Raw genomic sequence first — 24,525 nt, 5'->3', positions numbered from 1 at the left:
GTGTGTGTGACTTTTTTCGGGGTTGCTTGTTGCCTTTATTTTTTTTCTTTTTGCAGAATTCCCGGAATTGAGGGGGGAAGCCCTCGCTACCGCTTCCAATAACTACCATTTGAAGAAGAGTAATTTTTTAAGGGGTTCGTTTTTTCAATCGTAGTCCTGTTTTTTCGCTAATTCGAGCTGTAACAAACTGGTACAGGGTGGGAGGGAGTGGGGTGAAAAGGACTAACATGCGGCGTGGGGTTTAGTGTCATTGGTATTTTTTGTGTGTTCGAGTGTGTGTGAAATGTATGTTTGCGTGTGCGATTGAAAAAGAAGTAGAAGGTGGGAGTAGAGAGATGGTGCGTCTCTTGTCCTTTTATTCCTCCATTTCGTACGCCGTGTCGATGTCTCAGTAGTTCTACCACAAACGTCTGGCTGCTGAAAGGTCGCTACGGGTCATGTTCCAAATGTTGAGGGAGGAAGTTCCTACGTTAGCTGCATATTACGCTACCGAGAGAGATTACGCCTTTAGTTGACTGAAGGTCACTCGAGCACGTAGAAGATCCAGTAGCCGGCGTTAAAGGCAGCGAAGCTGACGGGAAAGATGACCCGCGAGTACTTGTCGATCACGTTGACGTCCTTGATCTTCGGGATGGACGCCTTGATCACGGAGGCGCCCCGTTTGATCGCGTGCAGCATCTTCGGCCGACACTGACCTGCAAAGGACAACCAGAAGGAAGGAGAAGTTGACAGTCGTACCGTGAGGTGGTTCTGTGTACTAACTAGTGTTGGGATGGGAGCGAAAGGAGTGAACACTTTTGGGAGGTAGCTAGCTCCTTTTAGAGAGCAAAATATGCCCGCTCCGTTCCTCAAAAAGAGCTGATTTTCAAAACAACTGAGTACTAACCTCTAGTGCTGCGGTATCGCAAACCACTCCGGGTGCTGGAGCCGTACGAGCGGGCGATTCGAAAGCTGGGCGGAAACTTGGCCGAGTCCACACTGTCGGAGGTGGTGATGGTGTTCGCGTAGTGCCGGTTGCGAAGCGATGCGATCGGGCTCAAACGTATGTCCTGCAGCTCGATGATGTCATCGGATGAGCAGGACGCCTTCTCCGTTTTGCCTAGAACCGAAATCGTTAACCAGAATTCGGGCGCTCAGTGATTTGTGACACTTACCGAACACCTTCCGCTCGGCTTCCTTGGTCTTTTTGCTCTTCTTCTTGGCCCGGGCACCCCAGTAGGTGTAGTTGACGGCGGCGTACTCCAGCAGCGCGGCGAACACGAACACGAAGCACATCACCAGGTAGATGTCGATCGCCTTGACGTAGGAGATGCGCGGCAGCGAGCTCCGCACGCCGGTGCTGATGGTCGTCATCGTCAGCACGGTGGTGATGCCGAGGGCGACGCGGGCCGAGGTCGCCTCGTGGTTAATCCAGAAGGACACCCACGACAGCATCACGATCAGTATGCTTGGTAGATATGTCTGAAACACAAAGTAGCCGATATTCCGCTGGAGCTTGAACGAGAGCGACAGCCGCTGGTAAATACCGGTAGCCAGCTTTTCCTAACCCGTTTCAAAAACAAGAACCCCAAGAGAGAGAGAGAGAGAGTAGAGAATAAGGCAGAAGTGCAGTTAGTTAGATGTTAGATGTTAGATGTTAGATCAAATCATCCTTATGATAGTTCAGTCTGATTCAAGTCCCTATAAAGAGTTGTTATTCTCATAACTATTGAGCTATTGAACTTCCCATTCAAGTACCTTGCGATCGTTGGTCTCGTACCCGATGATGGTGAACTGGGGTAGTTCCGCTTCCTCGACGCCACGGATAGGAGTAGACTTCCAGTACATCACCACGTCGGAGACTGTGTAGCCATCTGCAACAAATACCAAAAGGGATCAGCTGTCAGTTATGGCCGGAGTGTGGGCAAACTTACAGCTCTCGATCTCGACGGTACAGTTTTGCGAGTCGAGCGGGTAGTAGTGCAGGTCCATCATGCAGGCGAGCGTGGTGGTGAAGCGCATCCCGTACGTGACCGCACCGTCGCCGGCGAGCCGCACCAGCTTGTTTCGCTCGGTGACGTCGTGCAGGAAGCTGTTCTTGTCGTTGGCGAAGAACGTATCCGGTACCCAGATCTTCTCGGCGAAGTCCCCCGACAGCGTGATGACGTCGTTCGCACCGTCGTCCTCGATCATGATCTCGCCCGTCTGCTCGTTCGGATTGTCGCTCCACAGGGCGAACGCATTGAACGCTAGCCGCTCGTCCTTCCAATACTGGTTGAGGTACATGGTGATCGTGTAATCCTACGTAGGTGGTACAATCGTCAAGGAATTCTGTAACGCCTGGGTAACATTGCAAGGAACTATGGAGGACTCACCATGTTTACTTCCGATATCGCATCGAAGCTCGCTATCGTAAGGTCCATCCCCACGTGCAATGGCTCACCTTGGGAATATGAGTTGCATACCCGAGTATGTAAGATCCGTTCTGAGCTCTCTATCCCTTCCGCTACTTACCTCCAAAGTTCGGCCGTAAACGAATGTCGTAGCCCTCCAGTATGCGCGATATTGTCTGTGTCACATTTTCCAGCCTGCCAGCCGCCATCGACTTCTGGTGAACGCTGTAGGCATAGAACAACGTATAATGATGATACCTGCCGGAGATATACTTGTGGAAACAAGTCTCACCTGCGCAACGCATGATTCTGCTGTACCGAGTTCAAAAGGAATAGAACCGCAAATTGCCACATGTTGATAAACTATCATGAATGGGACGCTCCGGACCCGGGGTCTGCAGCAGGTTTCCTGAGGTGAGATCACGCTCGCTCTCTCCCTCTATCTCTCTCTTTCTCTTTCTCTTTCCGGTGGATCTTTTCGACTTCGGAATGATTTGTAAACTCAGGTGTGACCCAATCTAGCTTGAAATAGAATGCGGTTACTGAACCGTACCTATTCGCGTGTCCGAGGATACAATCTCCTGGTACTCGTACCTCTTAGTGCAACATCCGTGGTGCTATCCGTACGACTCGCTGTTCCATTCTAGAGCATCGCCTCCATATTGATGTCCAGATGTACCTCTCTAGTTAAACCATCCTACCAGACTAATCAACCGCTCATCCGTTTAGTTGACATCATTTAGGATCTTTCAACTCACAACTTGTGTGCATGGAAAGAAGGGTACATATTACGTGGCTCTAGCGAGTGTATGGTCCACCAAACTTACTTGCTGCACGTTCCAAATTATTCACCCTTACAAAACAACCATCAAGTGGTGGTTTACTTTTACTCAATCTCTGATTGACATTGCGACTCCTTCTTGACAGACGGTACTTCAGGTCAGGTCGACGCGCTAAGGTTTATTAGAGGATAGAATGCAGGCTCTAGCCATTAGTGACCGGTTTTGTAAAGTAAAAGACATATGAAATCAACAGGTACACCACCGAAAATGCAATTTTGGGAATCCCCACGGAATGAGGCAGGTGAAGAATTTCCACCGGGTCGTAAATTTTCCGCAGAAAGTGACCCTCCGAGACGGTTCCTCTTCGGAGGCAAGGGCACACCAAAACTAAGCTTAATTGAAGCGTGGAAATGAACAAACGGGTTTGTCAGATCGCACCACCGTGGAGTACAAGTCGGTCGATGTAACGGGGTTTGTTGTTACGGTTGATTGATGGCATTACATAATTTAATCACCAGCAAGGATTATGTAAACATTAAACTTTTTCCATAGAATTGATGGTGGAGGAGCCGCTTCGGGAAAAAAACGGTAAGGCCAGCCTCAAGGAAACATGGTCCCCTCGGGACAGGCAGGCTCACCATTCCTATTTCAACAACACATTCACCATCCTCTGGAATGGCCTGGCCAATATCTGCTTCTCAGCTTCGTGTGTGACAGCACGCTTCGACATGTTTGTTGGTTCCCGAACAAATTTCCTTGTACAGTAAATAAGTTAGCAGCCGATTGTGAGTGTGGAAAAAGAGAATCTAGGCACGGATTAACCTATCAGCAGTTGAGTCGAGGAATGTCATTTCACTTTCAGTCCCCTTTTCTCCCTTTCCCCCTGACCAAGGGTGTCTTGGAATCGAGGAGGGAGAAATTGGACGGAATCGTTCGATAGTTCAATGGTTCAAAATACTAGATTAACCGTACAGAAACCGAACCACTGCCAACGCAACACACGTACTCACACTCCCTCACTCGCGTACACAGTGGAAGTGTGTCGAGAGGATGGGCCTTGGAAGCAAGAGGGAGCTGGTGCGCGGGGGGGAGGTGAGGGAAGAAGGACTGACACACACCACAGAAGCGTCCACAAGGAAGAACAACCAGCAGCAGCAGCAGGCGCTCGCAGCGCGTAACGCTACGGGCGAAAAAAGGGCGCACACGGATGTCGGGTCGATATACCTCGTCGCAGCTACCTGACGTGACTGAATTGTTACACTAAAATGAACACTTCAGTGGCCACCGAGCCACGGCGATATGTCGCTGCTGCTGGATGCTTCCGTTCAGCATCCGTGCGACGCGTGCAGCTGCTAGCCGTCGCGGTCGGTCGTGTGATAACAGCGTCGCACGAGTGTGTGCTGTATTGGGGCCCAGCGCAACGGTGACAGGGGCCCTGAGATAAAAGGAAACTGGCCGATGCTGCGTCAGATGCTGCGCGCGGACTTGGGCCTTGCGGTGGCGGTGCTCGCCGGGAGCGTGTGTAAAGCGCACGACCGACACGAACTACCCGCCGCCTTTTCCGGGGGGGGCTGCCTACAGGGGGGGAAAATTCGCTTTCCCCCAAAAAAAGGGAGCCACCGGAGAAAGCGGAGATCCTCTCCCGAGAGATGGAGAAAGCAGGAACCAGAGAGCAATTTAGTATCAGCAGTCGACAGATGCGTTCGTGTACCAATCTCGTGCTGGAAAGAGATGCGTGAGGCTGCGACTTGACGTACAACAGCCGAACAGATGAGCGTAACGCTCCACCGCTCATCCGCACGGTAGGACCGTGGCAGGATGGACCACAAAACTTCAAACTGCCGAATGAGCTATAATATGCTTTGATGTTTTTTACCTTAGCCGGGCAAAAGCGCTGGTTTTGAATTCTTCCAACAACCAAAACACTAGATGGAATGTACACAACGTAATATGGCTGTGTCATGCATTCTGAGTCATAGAAAATGTAAAAGTGGAACTAAAGTACACTGTAACATTTTCTAAAACATACGTAATTATCTAAATTTAGGTGTTTTGTTTTGTTGTTGTTTATTAGGTCCATCGGACATTGTTTGTCTACATGAACACTGACATTAGAGTTAAAAATTCTAAAGCCATTCCATTCAACTTATGTGATGTTTATGAAGCTTTATTATAACGATTGGTTTATGAAAGTAAAATTAAAAGGTGTACGAATTTCCATACGTCATAGGGAAACATTCCAACACTGTGCAGTAAATGCTTACTGTGCACGAAGACCTGCCCACGAGGCTCGTGCTCGCATGCGCCGGAATTTCGTTCACGAGAGAAGGAAGCGATCGGTTGCCGCCGAAAAGAGTTATCAGAAAATATGTCGTACCTTTGTTGTGTGAAATACTTTGGAAACGTAAGCTGGAGACGAACAAAATGGATAAATAAAATATAGCACCGTGTCATGCCTCAAGCGATGATGTGCCTTTCCGCTGGTGGCTTCCTTTTAGCAACATATTACACATTCTTCTCCCGGGTGAACAGACCCGCATGCAGCTTCCGATGGCACAATGGGCGCCTGCCGGGATGAAAGTCAAAACTAAGAAGTAAACGGATCAAATGTTCTTAGGCTTATCTTTGCCCGATGACATTTAGTAAAAGCTCGAAAATGGTTAGAAATATATGAATTCCTCGTTTTCCTTCTTTTTTTCACGTTACCTCACCCTAGTAGTCAGCTACTAGGCGCCTCCATCGTGATAACATTTTCGGGAACGGCCAGACCTTATTGTACGTTAATGTAGTTGGTACAACTATGGCCTTACACCGATTTAGCTTTATCATACATGGAATTTTTATAAATTTAAAAGCTAAGAATAATAAATTTTTCTTATTATCTTTATATAACCTACCCTTATAAAGTACAACAACATGTCGGGAATACCTCCAGTGTACTAACGATGTTATACCAATGAAAGCGTTCGCAATGTGAAGAAGACTTTTGTCCCTACAGATTCGTCTTAAATGCCCGTTATGAAGAAGGAGGTAGATGCCAATATTCCCTTCAATCATTGGCAATGGAACGGATGTGTATGTTGAAAACTCGTTACTTTAGTTTCCAAACCGCTTACTAGGCTATGGCTGGTGAAAGAGAAAGTGTAAATGTGTTTTGTTCGTTGTCTCTGTGGCACTAACACATACACACACACACACATACCTTCTTACGACTCTTTGGAAACAAAGACGAGTGCTATCGTCAGCCGATCGACAAATGAAGACTGTGTTAGCTCCTCCAAATGGTTTTCTACTTCGCTCGTCTTTGTCTCTTGAAGTCGCACTTTTCAATAAATGTGTCGTTCTGCCGTCACCAGTAGCACATCTTATTACATCCCCATGTGGCGAGTCATGCCAGTCGTCGGATGTTTTTTCACGACAAACACGGTACTGACAATTCAATCCACTGTGGTTCAGTTGTGCTACGCCATTTTTAACGAAGCGATATCACCGTCGATTTTTTGCAATTCATTATTCATTCGAACGGGGTTAAATGAAATCATCATAATGCTGTTTTTAACCCTTTTTAGCCCCCGGCGTAAATCTGACAGACGTAGAAAGAGAGATAGAGAGATCTCATGAAATGATCGTTGGGACCATTGAACCCAGACCATGAACCATCTTCTGCAGAAAATTTAAATCTACAAGCAAGGAATTGGAAAGTTCAGTCTTTCGAGCCGCACAACTTCCGTCACGCAAAAGTCATGTACTTGGGTTGCATTTTTAATTGCATTTTTTTTTCGGACAGCATTTTCAGCTACATTTGCAAGTCCTGACGTGTCTGGCGCTGCGTTTGTGTTGAGAAAACGAAACCGGAGCATCAGGCTTCCTTTAATCCCAAGAGAAAAACGACGGTTTACCGTTGTTCCGGAGGTTTTTCACTTTTCATTCCTTTCTCCAAATGGATGGAAGCCGAAGCGTTAGAGCGTTTACGCTACGCCATTCAGCGACAATGAAGTGCCGCAAATGAATGCGGTTGCCAAACGAGGACGCTTTGTAGCACGCGTGAAATGTCCATCCACGCCACACACACACACACACACACTGTGCTGTCGCACTTCAAATGGAAATGATCTGTCAATTGATGCACCGGTACGGCTCCTGAGCTGTAACGAATGAACACAAACCGCCTAGCCGAGAACAAACAAATCTAGATCACAGACCGCACCAGAACGAGAATGCGAGTTTTAGTGCGACTAACGCAATTGTTCTCCTTCCTGCAGTACGTTGATTACATATTTTATACGGTTTTCTTGTTTTTTGTTGTTTATGCTTTTTGTTTTATTTTCATTTTTACTTTAAAAAATGAATCTTTTGTTTTAATCGCATTTGGGGGTTTCGTTTTTGGGCATTTTGCTCATGTTTTTGAAAATTTGTGTTTGTGGCAACTAATTTCAACTTTGCAACTTCACATAACAAACTGCCTAATAAGGACTAATCAACTTGTACTTTCATTCTTGTGTGTAGAATGTAATATTTACTAGAAGATAAACCATTGATCATTGATTTGAATAAATATTTGTTTTCCATTATGTTTCTTCAAATGCTGTTCCACTTTATGGAACGATGGTCGTTTCTCATATTATTTTTGTTGCTGAATATTGTCAGGTCGGTTATATTTTCGTACGTGGATAGCTTTAAGATATATTTAACTTATTGATATTGTATATAACGTTAGTAATGAGTTCTTCGCTGTACAGAATTTAGTTCCTATCCTGCATGTGTCTGTTTAGTAAGCGATTATTTTTAAAAGGATTCAAGCCTCCTTTCACATTATGTTAAACTTTTTGACGTAGGTGCAAACTTACGCCTCGATTAGAAAACTGTAAACAGTTGAAAGGCGAAACGAAGGTCAATGTTTTTGAGTTGGATGAAGTTTTCTTTTTCTGTATCTCCTACTGAAATAATCCATCCTATAATATTCTCCTGCCGGTTTGTGTCGTTCGGGTTTCGGAAGCCGCAAACAGGAAGTTCATGTACTTCAACACCCTTTCCCGCATTTCTAGGGGTTACTTTGAGTGAAATAAAACAATACCATTACACAACTAGCTGAGGGTAAAAGGGTTGGTGAGCAAGGAGGGTATTCGGTTATCCAATTTGCATGCCATTGCGAGACATTGCAGCGATGCATGGGATGCTTTTTCCACCGAGACGTTTTTTTCTTCCCATAATTGAATGCACAAAATTGTAAACGCAGCAGTTTTGCGTCCCCGATTTTTGGATCCAATCAGCCCTCGGGCTTCCACTGCCCTTCTATGTCCCCATTTTCCCGCACCTGCTCCCCTTTCCTTTTGGGGGATCCTCTTCGTTTTTGCTCGTCTCGCTCCTTCGAGTGTTTCGAGAGTTCGAAAGCTGTATCGCTGTGGACGTTTTGAATGATTTCCGTTCGTTTTGTGTGTGGAGGAAAATGATTTAATGTATCACATTGTGCCTGGCCACTCCCTTCTCTGTTTCAACCCCTTTCCTCAAAGCCGCCACCCCGATGCGCTTGATCCTTTTGAGCAGAATTTATAATGGCTGCGGTTGGTATTGCAACAGCCGCTTGGGAGGTGGGGGGAGAGGCCAGTGGGTGCTTTCTTCAGTGACTCGGGGAAATGTGGCGCAGGAAATTTGAAGAATCAAAAGAAGGGAGGTAACAAAAAAAAAGCAACCTGAAGCAAACAACATCCCAATGTCGTTGTAAAGCGGGATAACAAAACGGCAAAAGGAACGGGGAGGCAATCGGGGAATCGCCACTAGCCGAAAAAATGCGCCGACAGCAGCCGGGTTGGGGTGGGGGGGGGGGGGGGGGTGGGGCGTCGCTAGAGCGAGGAGGAAAGCACAACAACACGCGAGCGAAATACCAACCGAAGAACCGGGCGTGCAGCAATGAATGGGAGAAGATAGGAAAATCCTCTTATGCTAACGCTGGCTGATAGAACACGAGGCTGCAGCCAGCTACTTGCTGTGTGTGTGTGTGTGTGCACTTCGTGTACTTGTTGGAGCGATTGTTTGTGTGCTCGACCGGCCGACATAAAGTGTTGCTGGCGTGGCACGGGAAAATAGATCACAGAAGACACGCCGGGCGGAGAAATTCCTCGTGGAGAAGAAAACGTCCAACCCACCCACCCTCACACACATACACCTGCCGGTGGCACAGGACACACATCACCGTTTGGCAGCCCCAAGCCCAGCGAAGGCAGGCACAGTTTAAAATTTGCCCGTCGTGAACGCACGTGTCGCGGATCTCTCGGTTGGTCCTCAGGGTTCGGTGGGATTTACATGAATCTACATTTTCCCTGACCGCTCCCGCATCCCCACCGGCCGCCGGTTTGGTAATTGCTTCCCGTTAACCCCTTTCTTGCAGCAGTCATTAGGCCTACCATGCCACAGTAGGCGTTGTGCCGCTCGCCAGCAGGCCCGTCGGCCAGGAACCGTCGATCAACCGTCGAACAACCGCCACTCTACAACCCTTTTTGACCACCATTCTTCGTGACTCTTCGTTTGAAGTCGATTTGAAGATTTCGCAAAAGTCACTAAGTAAGCTTTCACCATAACGGCGTGTGATGTAACCGAATTTGCTTATTTTCAAACGCACTCGACAAACTGTCTCTTGCAGGATGGGTTGGACTGGCCCTCCATGCCACTGCCTTCTGCTCGCCACCGTTGCATTGCTGGGGTACGTATATAATATTCACCAACCGCTAGAAAGTGTAAGTGATTGTAAGTCGTCGCTCAACCGATCAAAGTTTTTTTTGTTTAAATGACCCGCAGTGATTCGTTGTCAAGTGTTCAGCTTTGATCGTCAGCGTTGGGCGAGAGTTGTTGTAAAACAGTGTGAAACAATCAACATTTGTTCATAGAAATTCCACGAAGAAAGTTGCTTTCGTAACGGAAGCCTGACAAAGCGATAATATAACAGTTCGGTTTTAGTTTTGTTTAGTTTCATAAAGCGGAAATTTAATACTAGGAACAAACGAGGTGAAAGTGTTACTCTTTTTACCCAAGTTAACATACCTGAGCTTCTTATTTTTGTAGACCATTGCCCTATTAGGATATTACAACTTAATCTCAGTAAAAATTGCACTGTTTACATTCTCAACAACGCCCTACCAATTGTGGTCATAATATACAGTAAAGTGTAAGTGAAGTTAATTTATCATAGTTCTACTATGCTAAATATATGCTCTAAGATTAGAGCAAAGTGGATAATTTAATCGTTTGATTCAGTTAGTATTTGATTCGGGTGATAAGTTTACAAAATATAAAAGCAGAACGAAATAACATATCCTTTATTGTTTTAAATTGCGGGTCGTCCAAAGTGTTTTACAATATTAAAGTTGACTACGTACACAAATTAGTATTTTCTTAGTCATTTGATAGGTTTTCAAAGCAGCAAAGAATACGATGAAATAACATATCGTTTTTAAACTAAAATTCTTACAAGAAAAACTTGTATGTAAGATCTGTTCAAACTTTCAAAACTTGATTGCATAAACTGCGCATTATTACATTCCCGCCACGGAAATCAAGGTAAAGTTTAAAAGTTTAAAGTGGTAAAGTTTACTCAACTGTAAAAATAAATTAAATATCACCGCTTAGGTAAGAACACAAGTTAACATTTCATTTGTTTGATTTAGTAACTATTTTAACCGATTAGTAAGTTTGCAAGACAAAAAAGCAAAATGGGACGTAATCCCCATGGTTTTCCAAGCACTTACTTAAAGACAGATTAGCCAGATAAGGGGGAAATCATGGGGATTTCATCGAATGAGGTTGTAAATGGACTTTCTAACGTTCCGTAAAACAAGGGTGGCTTTTGTGGTCTTTTCGTTAAAAAAAAGAAGTCGCCTCAAATGGAAATGTGAACTATAAAACCTGGTCCCAACGCTGGTTCAACCCCTAGAGGCATTTTTATCGATTTTGATTCCATCTCCAGTCAACCTTCTCCTCTCCTTCTGCACCCCATTTGCCCTTACCCATGCAGCGTTGGATTTCCGCATTTTCCCTTCCCATCGTACTCCGTTACGGCATGCTCTTGCAACATTTGCTCAGTGCCCGCTGACCTTACACCCTTCCTATCCCCTACCCCCACCCCCAACAGCACCCACCAGCTCGCTTCATCCCTCGCCGTCACCGGTTGGGACGTGGCAGCGCATCCCGCAAGCAAACGCGTGATGAAGTGAGAGTATTCTCAAGTATTCTCGGTTAAACGGTTTAACTGGTCTAATTACATTTAAGTGGTCCCTTTAAGTGTAGTGCAGTTGAGACGGCAATTAGCTTTACGGACAATTTTTTTCTATGTTCTTTCTTTTTGTTTCCTTTCGTCGCATCGGGCGTCCTTTCATGCATTTTTGTTTTTTGTTTTTTTTTTTCGTTCGCCTCGAAGTAAAAGTGAGTGGTTGCGGGAGGATTTGCACCACTTCGGAAATGCCTCCTCTTCCGCCCCCGATGGCGAACAAAAAGAATATCGAAAACAAGGATGCGAACAAATGCCCGCGAGCCGTGCAGCTTGGGAGAAGGGAAGGAGAAAAGGGTTTCGCACAAAATGGCGCACGGTTGCATAAGAGGGCGAACGTGTGAGCGTTGCAATCAACTATGAATTGAGCACAATTTGCCCGAGGTGCTAACTTCCCTAGGCGCCATGTTTTTGTCGTCGGCAACACCTGAATTGTTGTGTTCCTGACCGGTGTGCAATTTGCGCCTGGTAAATATCACCGCAAGATCAGCCCCTAATGGGATAATGGCGAAGGGCGAAGCCATTCCCTCTGCTGTCACCACTATTCCCCCGTCTGGCTGTGTATAGGAGCGTCAAATTCCTAACGGGGGTGCCATTAAAAGTGCCAGAGAATGGAAAACATTAATTGCATCTCGATCTCGACTCGACTTCTCCTCTAGAGTTGTGGCCCGCGAGACGGACTCCACTGACGCTGGGGAGGTGAAATCCGTGCACCCGCACGATGCCCTACAGCGGGGAATAGTGCTGTCCACGAACGCCACCATCCATGGCGAAGGAGGTTTGAGCAAGAGATACCGCTTTTTCTACATCGTTCCGAGGTAGAGCTAGGTTTCAGATGATTTTGTCGCTGGGACTGTTGTTTGGTGCTAATCCTGTCACATGCCTTCCAGCCTAGGTTTGCTGAAGGGTACGTCCCCGAGGGGCCACGGCACCACGACACCACGCGTCGTGCCGAGCAATCGGATGGTGTTGAACACCTCCTCCGACAGCGTACTGCTGCTAGGACCGACGTTCGTCGCCTTGGGCGACGGTACGATGCAAAGGCTGAGCGATTCCGGCGAGCGCCACCTGTCGGTGGAGATGCGCAAGTTGCGTCACTTTCCGCTGGCAGGCATGAAGCACCCGGAAGGTATCGGAGCACCATCCGGCGAGGAGCAACGTGCGGAGCCACTTCCCACCGTCCAGAATTACCGTCCACGGTCACTCGAAGCGCCCAGTGCGTACAAATCGAACCGCTACTACATCTACACCAATCCGGTGCGACCAAGAGTTCGGGATCTGGATGGGGGAGAACCGCAGCAGGATGAGGCAGCAGGAGACACACCGCCTAGGGCAGCCAACGGCACCGAGAGCACGGGTCGGGTGAAGCGGCGCAGTGCCGTGGACGATATGCTGAGCAAGAACATCACCATCATCCTCGAGAACTTGCTGAAACGCTACGAGAACTCGCAGATACCAACACACGGCCAAGGTAGACAGCACGCCGCTACGTCCCTGATAGTTTCTTTGTTGTACAAGTAACGCCTTCTGATGGTTTTTGTGTTCCAGGAGTACCCACTGTCGTCCAGACAAACATTCTAATACGCAGCATGGGACCAGTCTCCGAGTTGGACATGGTAGGTTTCATAAGAGTCGGTTACAGAACTACCCCGCACTCCCGTCATGGTTGTACACTCACCCTCCTATAGGACTACTCCATGGACTGCTACTTCCGGCAGTACTGGCGCGACAAGCGGCTAAGCTTCCACGGTCCAATCAAGAGTCTCTCGTTGAGCATCAAAATGCTGGAGCGTATCTGGCGTCCGGACACCTACTTCTACAATGGTAAGCACTCGCACGTACACACGATCACGGTCCCGAACAAGCTGCTCCGGCTCAGCCAGGACGGGGAGATCCTGTACTCGATGCGGCTAACGATCAAGGCGTCCTGCCTGATGGAGCTGCGCAGCTTCCCAATGGACAGGCAGTCGTGCCCGCTCGTCCTCGGCAGCTACGCCTACTCGCGCCAGCAGCTCGTCTACCAGTGGAAGGACGAGGACTCGGTGAACTTCGTCCCGGGCATGGCGCTCAGTCAGTTCGATCTGATCAGCTTCGGCCAGATGAACTACACCTTCATCCGGCGCGAGGGTGAGTTCACCGTGCTGCACGTCTCGTTCAACCTGCAGCGCCACACCGGCTACTTCCTCATCCAGGTGTACGTACCGTGCATCCTGATCGTGGTGCTGTCGTGGGTATCGTTCTGGATTCACCGGGAGGCAACGAGTGACCGGGTCGGGCTTGGCATCACCACCGTGCTGACGCTCTCGACCATCAGCCTCGACTCGCGCACGGATCTCCCGAAGGTGCGCTACGCCACCGCACTCGATTGGTTTCTGCTGATGAGCTTCTTCTACTGCATCGCTACCCTACTGGAGTTTGCCGGTGTGCATTACTTCACGAAGGTACGAGCGATGACTACTGATGAAAATAACGACTCTTTTCAGAGATTTGATGTGGTTTAACTCGCGAACTGTTTAATTTACAGTACTTATAGTAATTCGATTCCCAAAAGAATCAGTGAGTGAGTCAATTTACCGTTAGTCGCCACACCGATTTGAATCCCAAGGAAGGATTCGAATCCGGAGTAGAGATTCAAATCTCAATGAGGTAATCAAGGATTCGAACCTTAATCAGGTATTCGAATCCTTTAAAGGTAAATATACTTGAGGAAAAGTGTGTGATATGTTTGCATCTGATTAGGATTCCAATCTCTGTTTAGGATGCGATTCCTTGTTTCGGAATCAATCCTCTGTGGTGTTTAGTAGCTCTTTTTCACATCCTTGGAATTCGACTCATTCCTTGGGATTCGAATCATTGTGACGTTAAGGATTCAAAACAAAAGGGAGTTACAGGAAACCTATCTTGAAGATCGAACTCTACTCACTCACTCATTCTGACTCAGTACGCACATCACTAGCGATGAGTGACGATGAGTCGTGGTAACTTCCGCCCTAAAATCAACCCCTCTCCCCCTTCTACTCTGCTCGCCGTCGCAGGTTGGCAGCGGCGAGATTCCCCTCGACGAGGACGAATGGGAGGACATGGAGGGCGTGGAGGAGATCCGGGACCTGCCGACACTGCAGCAGCATCTGGCGGTGGCGTCCGCCCACGACTCGCCCCGCCTCCTGGCCGCCCGGCGCCGCAGCTCGCTGATCTGCCCGATCTACAACGATCCGACGCACATGTTCAAGGCGACCTCGTCGCATCTGTCAACGATGGAACGCACCACGCAGACCGAGCCGCCGAAGGAGCCGACCTGGAAGCAGGTTTGGCTGTGCTTTCTCGGCGACGATCAGTTCCGCCGCCGGCGTCAACGCGAGGCGTCCGCCAGAGGTACAGTTTTGCCCGCAAAAGTTTCCCCCCGCAGGCACGTGAGCCGTCGACAAAATGGCCGCCGTACCGTGAACTATTCACGCGAGCGGGATGAAAGTGTTTCCTTTGGTTAATTTTTAAAAATCGCCACCGGCGTTTCTCATGCCAGATTTGTTGCTTCATTTCATCCACCTGACTTCTGATTTTTCCATCCATTTCCCCGAACAGGTGGCGGTAACCGGCACGTGAACAGCGTCTCGCTCATCGACCAGGCCGCGAGAATTTTGTTTCCCACGTCGTTCACGTTTTTCAATATACTCTACTGGCTGGTGTACTACACCTACCAGGCAGACTTTACCTGGAGCCCGCTGAAGGAGGTGTAAGGCGTCCCTCACAACCACGCCCCTTCGCTGCTTTGGAAGTGCCCCACATTTTCATCGTTTTTAAACACGTTGTCAACGAATATCCTGCTCGCTACCAGCCCCTGCAGCTTGCAGAACCAGCATTCTCCCCATACATACATACCAGAACATGACTTGGTATGCCCGGGAAAGGGGGGCGAGGGGTGGGGGAGTGATGTTTAGGTTTCCTGGCATTCTTAGATGTTCCACGTGACGTTTGCCGCCTTGCAAGTGAATCAACGACGGAGCAGGAAGAGGTTAAAACACATTGCGAGGAAGACCGTACACGTGAGCACGGGGCTACAAAGGCACAATGTATTTTTTAACCACCTCCACCCCCTCCCCCACCCCCCTCCCCACTAACCTAGATGTAGTTACACCACAGTCTCGCCGTAGACTGGCCGGTCCGAACGGCGTCCGCTTGCCACCCGGTTCGTTCCGGGAATGGAATGCAAAATATCCTTCGCTTTACATCTGGAAACTGGCGCAAAGTGCAAACGCTGCATCACACCGAGACGAAGTTTCCTCGCAAGACAATTGATAAGAAAAAACAGGTTTCCCAAACCAACTAACGGTTTCCCCGAAATGCCGCAACACGTTCAGGTTAGCGACGAACTTTTAAAAGGTAAAATCAAAATGAAAAGAAAATATTGTACAACCTTTTCGAAACTAGAATCGTGGGACAGCGCAACAGCATAGAAGTTTGTTCTTGATTAGTATTGTTAATGGATAATAAATATGGAATATGGTTACGAAAAAATAAGCAAACGAACATCGAAATGGTTGTCGCTGTTATTTAAACTTCAGTATTTAAAAAAACCTGCACAATAAAAACAAGAAAAATCCAGCACAAACAAAAGGAGAACGTACATGTTAAAAGTATACTACTTTTGTCAGTGTATCTGCGTCAAAATTGATACAACGAACATCTTTTTAATGTAGGCCAGGATCGACTTTTTGGAACTCTTAGTTCTAAAACATCTTCTAAAACATCTTGTGAACGGTTTAATGATAAAAATTATAATATTTTTTCTTACCACTTTTTTTTTGTAACTTTACTATTTAGAAAGATGATACTCCATTAAAAAGGGTACTTTGTATGAAGCACTAAAATTTTACTACGGGCTGGATTTGGCCCGCGGGCAGGACTTTGCCGACCCCTGCTCTATAGGGTCAAACTTGTAGGGGAGTTTGGTACCCTAGTGATACGCAAATTCGAGCGCACCCACGATAGGCCGCCCAAATCCGAATCGAGATGTTTCAAATAGTACTTACGATTCATTTGGGTAGTAGTCAAGTCCCAAAGATTCCCCGGATGGTTAGGTTACGTTCGATTGGTGGGATCATGTGAACAGAATTACGATCGACCGGTTGTATTGCGCGGTCCGAGGCGCCATAATCCGATTACATTCCGAAGTCACGTCCGGGTCGCGAATGGGTTTTTTTTTTTAAAGATTCGTTTGTCTCAATGCTTCTATAATCGCGAAAATAACAGCCAAAGACCTGTCAAGGACAGCGAAGGCGGCGCGGCGAACGCGAAACACCAGCTACCAGCATCAGTGTACGAGGGAACACGCTCACCTGCCATATGGATGGTCGATGGTGTTTGTGCTACAATGGCGATCGGAGATCGTATCAATTTTACTGTCATATGATGAAATCGAAAGAGAAGAAACTTGTAAAAACGTCAACATTTACTTTTTCGACCATGCCTTTAGCCGAGCCGTTTGAGCAGGCTTTCGTTATCTCTCTTACGCTCACAGCATCGCTCAACCGAATCAATGATTATGAATGCTGTATAGCACGGGCTAGGCAAGGAATGGCGATCGATGAACCAGCTTCGCAGTCAGCCAAGCGGCAGCGTTAGTATAGTTCGGCGGGCTGCAGTGTTGCGTTGTGTCTTGTATCAGTCCGGTTACGCGGTGATAATCGGTTCCCGAGCACCTCAAACACCACTACTGCTGCGGTAGCGGATTACGGCGTTCTGACTTCCGACACGTTGTGGCGGATGCGTTCAAACGAGCCTCGATGAATCTAGTTTTGAACGAGCCAGCGAGACGTTCATCATTATCACACAGCCAGTGAAGCCTGCCCGTGTGTATCCGTAAATGAGGTGCAGTGCAGAGCGCGTACACGCAACTCGACCGACGGTGATAGGCGTAGGTAGTTGAACACTTGAAGACACGCTGGTCTGCACGATCGCCCCGTGCCATCTGTTGAGATAGAACGGTCACAGGCAAAGGCACCGTACGATACCAAACCGACGGTCATCTCCAGCATCTTCACCGGAGCCATGCGTCTTCGCGGGGCCAATCCTTTCCAGTCTTGGCTGGTGACGGTGCTGCTGCTCGGCGTAACGGTGATCGCGATGCCCTCCGACGGTCCATGGACCATCTACAGGAACAGAACGGAGATCTACGGTAAGTGTGTATTGGTTCGCACCGCACCAGACGCCGAATGTATACCAATCAACCAAGCATCTTGAAACGCGAATTAAATTGACTGCGTGCCCATCTCGATCTCGCCGAGTCCCCGCTCGTCAGTTTCTTACCGACCACAATCAACTTCACACCAATGGGAAGGAGGGAGGGAGAGGGGTTTGAGGATGCTAATCACGCCAAGGTTGACTCAGGCCACCAGAGACGTTCATCGTACATCGGCGTTTTGGGGTGGTGCGTTGTAAACAATCATGTTTGTCGGTGGCCGTGCTTTACCCCAAAACGACCAAGATTCGAGATTGTGTGGATTTGGCCGATTAACCTGAAGCGTACTTCAACACGGAATTTCACAGGCGTCATCGCTGCGGTACTGGCCAAGGGTTGTTAATGGTTTTCCCCCAGCGAATGCACCACAACAACTAAGCCAGATCCAAGGCGTGATAGTGCATGTACTGATCATAATCATCGATCATCGGAAAGGGAAACGGCTCGCAAATGCTAATGAGCCTGTTTTAAGGTAGCAGTGTTAATTATTAAACCGGTAAACCTGTAGCAATTTATTTGTAAGTGTAATGCTAGCTGATCGCTTAGCTAGGCCACCAGTTGGAATAGATGAAGAACTAGCTTTCGAACGAGCATCAAAGATGTTTGTCGCTTCACGACGCAAATCTTCTTGTTTGGAAAAATCTCAGCTGATGCTCGGCACACACAGAATCCGAGGCTCACTCAAAGCGTTTGTGAGGGTGTATGACGATATTTGGTGGAATCGTTTATTTGACGATCGCTTAATCTGCCATCTAGCGCTCATTGTCGATAAACCGAACCCGATTTCGTTTGCGTCGAAATAAATAATCGTTCAAGTTAGAGCAAACGATCGTTTTCTCACCAAGGCCAATTTCGAGATCCTAGGGCCATGAAAATTGGAGATCGTTTAGTTTGAACCATCGTGAAATCGTTTAATCTGTATCCGATTCCATCTATTGTTTAAATGCTTCAATAACTCGATACAGTCATCAATACGGTCACCGTACGTTCTATTCTATTTGATGATTCCAGAACGCGCCCATACGGCCACACTTTCATCCACTGGATTGTGTCGAGCTTCAGCTTCCCCAAACGCACACACACTGCCATTAGAAGATGAGCCCGAATAGGCAGAAGCGACCGCGGAAATCGCTGGCCGCGCTTTTTCACTGGAGTGGATGGGGAAGGCCGACTCAAACCGGCCAGCGTGCAGAAGAGATAATGAATGCATCTCGCTCGTCATTAGCGTTGTCCGCGAAGGTGAACAGGTTTGGGCGCATAGGCGTCACGGTGTCCACGGGCTTTGTGTTCCATCGCGGAAGCACACGCTGATGGTGCTCTCCGGAGCCACCGGAACGCCAGTTGGACCATGTTCTGTGAGACGCAAAAATGCATATTTATTTGAAGAATTTTGGCACACTCGCCGTCGTCGTCAAGCCGAAGAACGTTCTCGTCGGACTGTTGGAATGCGAAGCTAATGATGATCTCACGCTGCAGCGAGGTTGAGAAACGAGGCGTAGAATATTGTATCCACCTGGTCGCGAACGGGAACCACACGATGGTGGTATGGGTACGGGCAGGTGTGATGCACGATTTTGTATGAATTCTTTAAAAACCGGAAATTTCTTGGCAAGCAGGATGTCATTCTGCCCCGCTGGACAGCCGTGCGTTTGGTGGAGAACCGGGAGGCTGCCGTTTCTCGTCCGTAGCTAGCGCGAGCTCATTCGCGCACACGGTCGCTCGAACGAGATGACCGCATGTGTGTCCCAGAGCCCGCGGGTACCGACTTGACGACTCGGACATTCGGTACACCCCTGCCGGTGCCGTACGCACACACAGCGCTTGTAGTGGCAGTGATCGGCGATCAGTCTCCCGGTGTGCTGGTGATGATCGCGCGCAAGATCCACCACGGTCGTGTACAGGTTTCCCGCGGTTGTGTTGTGCCGGCGCCTATTTGGCCAGAATTGGCTACCGCACCAAGACGACGGTACTGGCGGCGCGATAACGTCGCAGTAGTAGCACGGTAGCTGCCGCCGCCTGTTCGCATATGTGCCCCGACCGAGTAACGTTTGGAGATCGATGTCGCTGCTGAAGTTGCTGCCGTTTGCGTTTGTCCTGTGGCTCGGCGCTGCCACGCTGCCGGCAACCGCACGCACCCTCAATAGAGATTTCGCCTTCCCCGACAGTCCCATTGCTGTCTACGGTTAGTCATCTGTTCCCCAGAGAACTAACGTCGGGCGTAATTATTTTGGGCAAGTGTGTGTATGTGTATGTGACAGAGTATATTTGAGGACATACAGATGAGAAGCCTGTGTCCTTGGCAGGATGGGCGAACGCTTCGTTTGCTGTCGTTTCTATACGTTCTGCAATCAGAGCAGATTTTCGAATAGAATGCAGTGGAGATCGCGAATGCACATCGTTTAATCGTTTTCTGGAAAGACAGGCTTTTTAAAGACATTCTTCAAGAAGTGCGGGAAACCAGTCTTTGGCGATACACACCAGTAGCATATGATATGGTGAAAAGCATTATACATATATTTAAAAAAATCATTCTACTGCCTGTGCATGGACAGTAAGCCTAAGCACAGCGTATAAACTTATCGCAAACTTCGTAGAACGCTGTTAATTGGTACGACCTTTCTAATCAATTAAACTGCGAAGAGTTTTCAACATAACTGCAAATCAGTTATAAATAGTGCCGGGACACATGAGGCCCCCGGAGGGGTGCTTTGATGGTGAAGAACAAGTTTTTCAAACATGTAGAATGTCCTGTGTTGTAGAACACGGTAGCAAGGGCCGATGATTCTCGGAAGCGTTCACATCTGAGTGCCAAGATTAATTGCTTTTCAATAAGTAGACAGGTGTCATTACATCCATCGTCGATCGTATCTATAATTCAAACGCACACTTTTCTGTTGTAGTTGTGTCAATAGTGGCCCAGACTGCAGGAAACAAAAAAGGAATATATGGAGCAGTAATTTAACAGGGGAACATGTCCACCGGATAGAGGAATATTTGACATTGTACTTTTCATATCTCACCCATTACCAATAGAGGGCGACGAGTGTGAATTGACGAAATCACCACTGCGGACCGGGATCTGCAGGAAGGCAACGGAGTGCCCACAGAGTGCGGGACCCAATGCTGTGCACTGCGAGTTCAGCGTGCGCGATGCGGTTGTCTGCTGTCCGACGACGGGCGGAACAGGAGTTAGCACCAACCGGTTTACCAGCATCGCCAAGCAGGAGTGTGATGTGCTCCTGAGCCGATCGAGCAACCTTTCTGACCATCTGTCCGGCGTCCGAAAGGAGGTGGCCCTCGGTGAGTTCCCGTTTATGGCGAGCATTAAATTCGAGGGTGACGATGTCGGTGATATCGGATGCGGGGCGGCCCTCATCTCGAAGCGGTTCCTGCTGACGGCAGCGCACTGTTTCAACACCTTCAAGCCCGCCAGCGTGACGCTCGGCGCAATTCTAAAGGACGACGTGGAAGCAACCGAGTACCGGGTGAAGCAGGTGCACATACACGAGAACTACAAGCGCCGCCAGAACGATCTGGCACTGATCGAGTTGACTACCGATGTCGCGGACGATTCGCACATCGGTCCGATCTGTCTCAACAACGGAATGCTGGACATCGATTCGTCGGTCAACCTCACCGTGATGGGCTGGGGTATAGATGGAAACGGTAAATCTATCGCGTGGCCCACACCCACCTTGCCTTTGAATCAGCAAAAGATTGATCATTCACCCTTTTCCACTCGCCCGTTTGTAGGTGCCAGGACGAACAGGCTGTACAAGGGGATCGTGAAAAAGGTCAGTGAGAGTCAGTGCAAGGAGAAGTACAACGAAGCCCGGCTGACGATTCAGCTGAACGAGAAAATGTTGTGCGCACTCGGCGAAAAGTCTGCAATCAACAACGAGTTCACGGATACGTGCGAGGGCGATTCGGGCGGTCCGATGATCATGACCGTGCGGGGGAAATTCTACCTCGTCGGAGTGATCTCATTCGGCACGAGCTGTGGCGGCCCCATCCCCGGTATCTACACGCAGGTTTCACAGCATATCGACTGGATAGAGCGGAAGGTCTGGGGTGGCCAATAGTCAGAGAAAGTGCCCATTTTTCGCTTATTCTTTAGAAACACGATAACTATACAATTTAGATAGATTACCGGTATCGCTAGATCTTAGAAGAATTTTGAAGCGTGTCCGGTAGTAAAAATTCGAAGTGAGTGGTACACAGATCTGGTAGGAAAGCCATGGTTACCAGAATGGATTCTTTTCCATTCAGCCAGCACACTGCAACCGACTTTCAAGGTTTGTGACGATATTCGTGTATGCTATTAAATGTATAGCTTATACGTTTCAATGTAATGCGATACAGTCATATACGGTCACTATATGTTCGTTTTTGAAGTAACCTTTATGATAAGATACGATGATCATAGCTTTTAAGAATACGTTTAGGTGCATCTTTCTTTCGCTTCTCTAAACTGTATACCTAGTTTCTAAGCTATGTTTTTCAGGTGTGCTAATATTACAAAGGTACTGGAGGAATACTATATTACCAGTACTTTCGATAGCTTGTGCCACAATTTACTCACATTTGAATGAGATTCTTCAACTTGGTTGTATGATATGTTAAAGTTCATATCATACTTATTTTTCCACTGACCACTGACCACTATCGCCTACATTGATATTATGTGTGGTCTTGTGCCAGCAATTTACCTGCTCTGGTAAATATGGTAGGCAAGCCTTATCATTCCATTCAATACCGTAAAATATCGTTGGAATATTCGCTGACGTATTGTGGATAAGTCAACGGACAATCTTTTCATTTTAGCTTTCAAGCGACATGTAAATTTTTGAAATAAAAATATATCTTAAGTTTGTCACAATAAATAAACTTACTATGCATTGATTCTATCAGTGTTAATAGATGGCCCCTTGTATTAAATAAATAAAATATCTCAATAAAACGAAACATTTCGTGCATCGGCTACGTATTCAAACTGCGATGAGTTTTACAACTAACTGCAAGTTATGCATCGAGATGGCATTGGAAACACATGGAGAAGTGTTTGGGGGTTGAAGAACAAGTTTTTGAACGTCTCTATCCTTGTTAGAGAACACGTCAGCAACGTATGGTTCTCTGAAGCGATCACATCAAAAATAATCGCTTTTCCGTAAGCTTATTGCATATATATTACATCTATTCCGTCGCATACATAATTCAAATGCACACGGACGTTGTACCAGTAGTGTCCTAGTGTGAGAAGGGGGAATAAATTTATAGAGCAAGAATTTAATAGTACACATTACCTATAGAATGGAGGAGTATTTTACTTTATACTTTTCATATCTACCCATAACTAACAGAGTCAGTCGTCTGCTGTCCAATAACAGGTGGAAAAGAAGTTAATACTTACCGGTTCACGAGTATCGTCAAGCAGGAGTGAGACGGGTTCCTGAGCCGATCGAGGAATCTGACTGACCATCTGTCCGGAAACCGACATCAGGCAGGGGTGAGGATGTCGAGGGTGAGGATGACAACGGGCGCTGTGTCCTGTGTCGCACTGCAAGCGTAACCGTGGGAATACATTACAGCGTACCATACCAAAAAACTGGTACGGTCAGGTGTCAAAAACTTTTGGTATGGTACGCTGCAGCCCAGAAGTGCTGGGTTGCATTTGGGATGGTACGCTGTAATGTAGTCCCGCGGTAACGTCCGGGGTGTACCAGGTGAAGGAGGTGCACTTACACGAGAACTACACGCGCCGCCAGAGATCTGACTACCGATTCCTTATGCTGGTTGATCATTTCCGTTTTATCACTCGCTCTCTCTCGTTTTCCCGGTAAAATCTTGTACGACGAGAACGACGAGGACGATTCGGCCAGTCCGTCGATCATGACCGTGTTGTGAAAAATCTGAGCAACCTCAGACGAGGGAAACCGCGGTGGCTTCATACCCGTTATCTACACACAAGTTTCTGATGTGATAAACGTATATTACTATTATCGATCCTAGAATAATTTTGTAGCTTTCCGGTTGTAAGAAATCGTGCGTGCGTAAGAAATACGTAACGGAAACCAATAGGTTCCATAATTCTTGGAAACCAACAGGTGGTCCGAGTTCGTGTGCTAATGCCAACGAAAAGAGCTGCAGCAAACTCGATCACGTTTATTTCGGACGGATACACTCAATAATCACGCTACAAAATATCTTAAAAATTTGAAGAAAACCTACTTTCATTGCAGAAAAATAGGGAAATACTCCTTTTTACCAAAAAATACAAAAACATTGAAGTACAAGAAACGATCGATGGTTCACCCCTGTACCGGTTCCGTTCCGATTCGAGCAGCGAGTCCACCGCAAGCCAACGCTATTACACTCGAGCAGTCGAGCAGTCCGACGGCAGGGCTGGTCAACTACCGGTTCAACGCCCGAAGGGCATGAACTTTTTATATATTACCTTTCATATACATATTAAATATATGAAAATTTCATATAAAATTCTCCCTCGTCGTGAGAATTCTCAATTCTCTTATCTCTCTCTTAAAAGAGGATGTCAAATCCATCCGTTTCGTGAAATGTCAAATCCATGTTTTGCTCCGGTTGTCATTCGTCGAATGACGCTAGCTGGTGCGGTGTTTGCAGCTGTTTGTAAATTGAAGAGTAAACGGAACTTCACTCGTGCCAGTGTTCTTGCCGGTGCAAGGTGTCTGCTGTTTCCGCTGATAGTGTTTATCGTCGACCGGCACACACCCCACAGCGTGTGCCACAGCCAATAGGCCCACGGCCAAACCAACAGCCGCAGCTTCAATCAACTATCAATTTTTCGGAACGTGCCAGCAAGTTTCGCTTACAAGCGTCCTTTCCATGAACCAGCCCATCGGA

At 47.6% G+C, this 24,525-nt stretch overlaps 3 protein-coding genes across 3 annotated transcripts; 2 read left to right on the top strand and 1 right to left on the bottom strand.

Moving 5' to 3' along the window:
- Window positions 1–522: 522 nt before the first annotated feature.
- On the bottom strand, window positions 523–2,726 carry LOC131290598 (gamma-aminobutyric acid receptor subunit beta-like). Its single transcript, XM_058319757.1, has 8 exons — window positions 2,665–2,726; window positions 2,494–2,597; window positions 2,355–2,422; window positions 1,914–2,280; window positions 1,738–1,853; window positions 1,155–1,542; window positions 887–1,099; window positions 523–695 (listed from the first exon to the last, which is right to left on the bottom strand). Exons 1-8 carry the CDS (start codon window positions 2,724–2,726, stop codon window positions 523–525), a joined length of 1,491 nt encoding a protein of 496 aa, XP_058175740.1.
- A 7,066-nt stretch (window positions 2,727–9,792) lies between these two features.
- Window positions 9,793–15,145, top strand: LOC131290583 (gamma-aminobutyric acid receptor subunit alpha-6). The gene is made up of 7 exons (XM_058319740.1): window positions 9,793–9,851; window positions 12,071–12,229; window positions 12,302–12,882; window positions 12,960–13,027; window positions 13,100–13,852; window positions 14,447–14,783; window positions 14,991–15,145. The coding sequence occupies exons 1-7, from the start codon at window positions 9,793–9,795 to the stop codon at window positions 15,143–15,145; spliced, it is 2,112 nt and encodes a 703-aa protein (XP_058175723.1).
- A 1,837-nt stretch (window positions 15,146–16,982) lies between these two features.
- On the top strand, window positions 16,983–21,846 carry LOC131290582 (trypsin-1-like). Its single transcript, XM_058319739.1, has 4 exons — window positions 16,983–17,025; window positions 17,389–17,583; window positions 20,680–21,312; window positions 21,400–21,846. The coding sequence occupies exons 1-4, from the start codon at window positions 16,983–16,985 to the stop codon at window positions 21,726–21,728; spliced, it is 1,200 nt and encodes a 399-aa protein (XP_058175722.1). The 3' UTR covers window positions 21,729–21,846.
- Window positions 21,847–24,525: the final 2,679 nt, after the last annotated feature.

This window comes from Anopheles ziemanni, chromosome X (genome assembly GCF_943734765.1).
Source record: "Anopheles ziemanni chromosome X, idAnoZiCoDA_A2_x.2, whole genome shotgun sequence".
Classification (NCBI taxonomy): Eukaryota; Metazoa; Arthropoda; class Insecta; order Diptera; family Culicidae; genus Anopheles; species Anopheles ziemanni.
The sequence above is the reverse complement of the archived record's forward strand: the minus strand, read 5'-3'. Positions and strand labels throughout refer to the sequence as shown.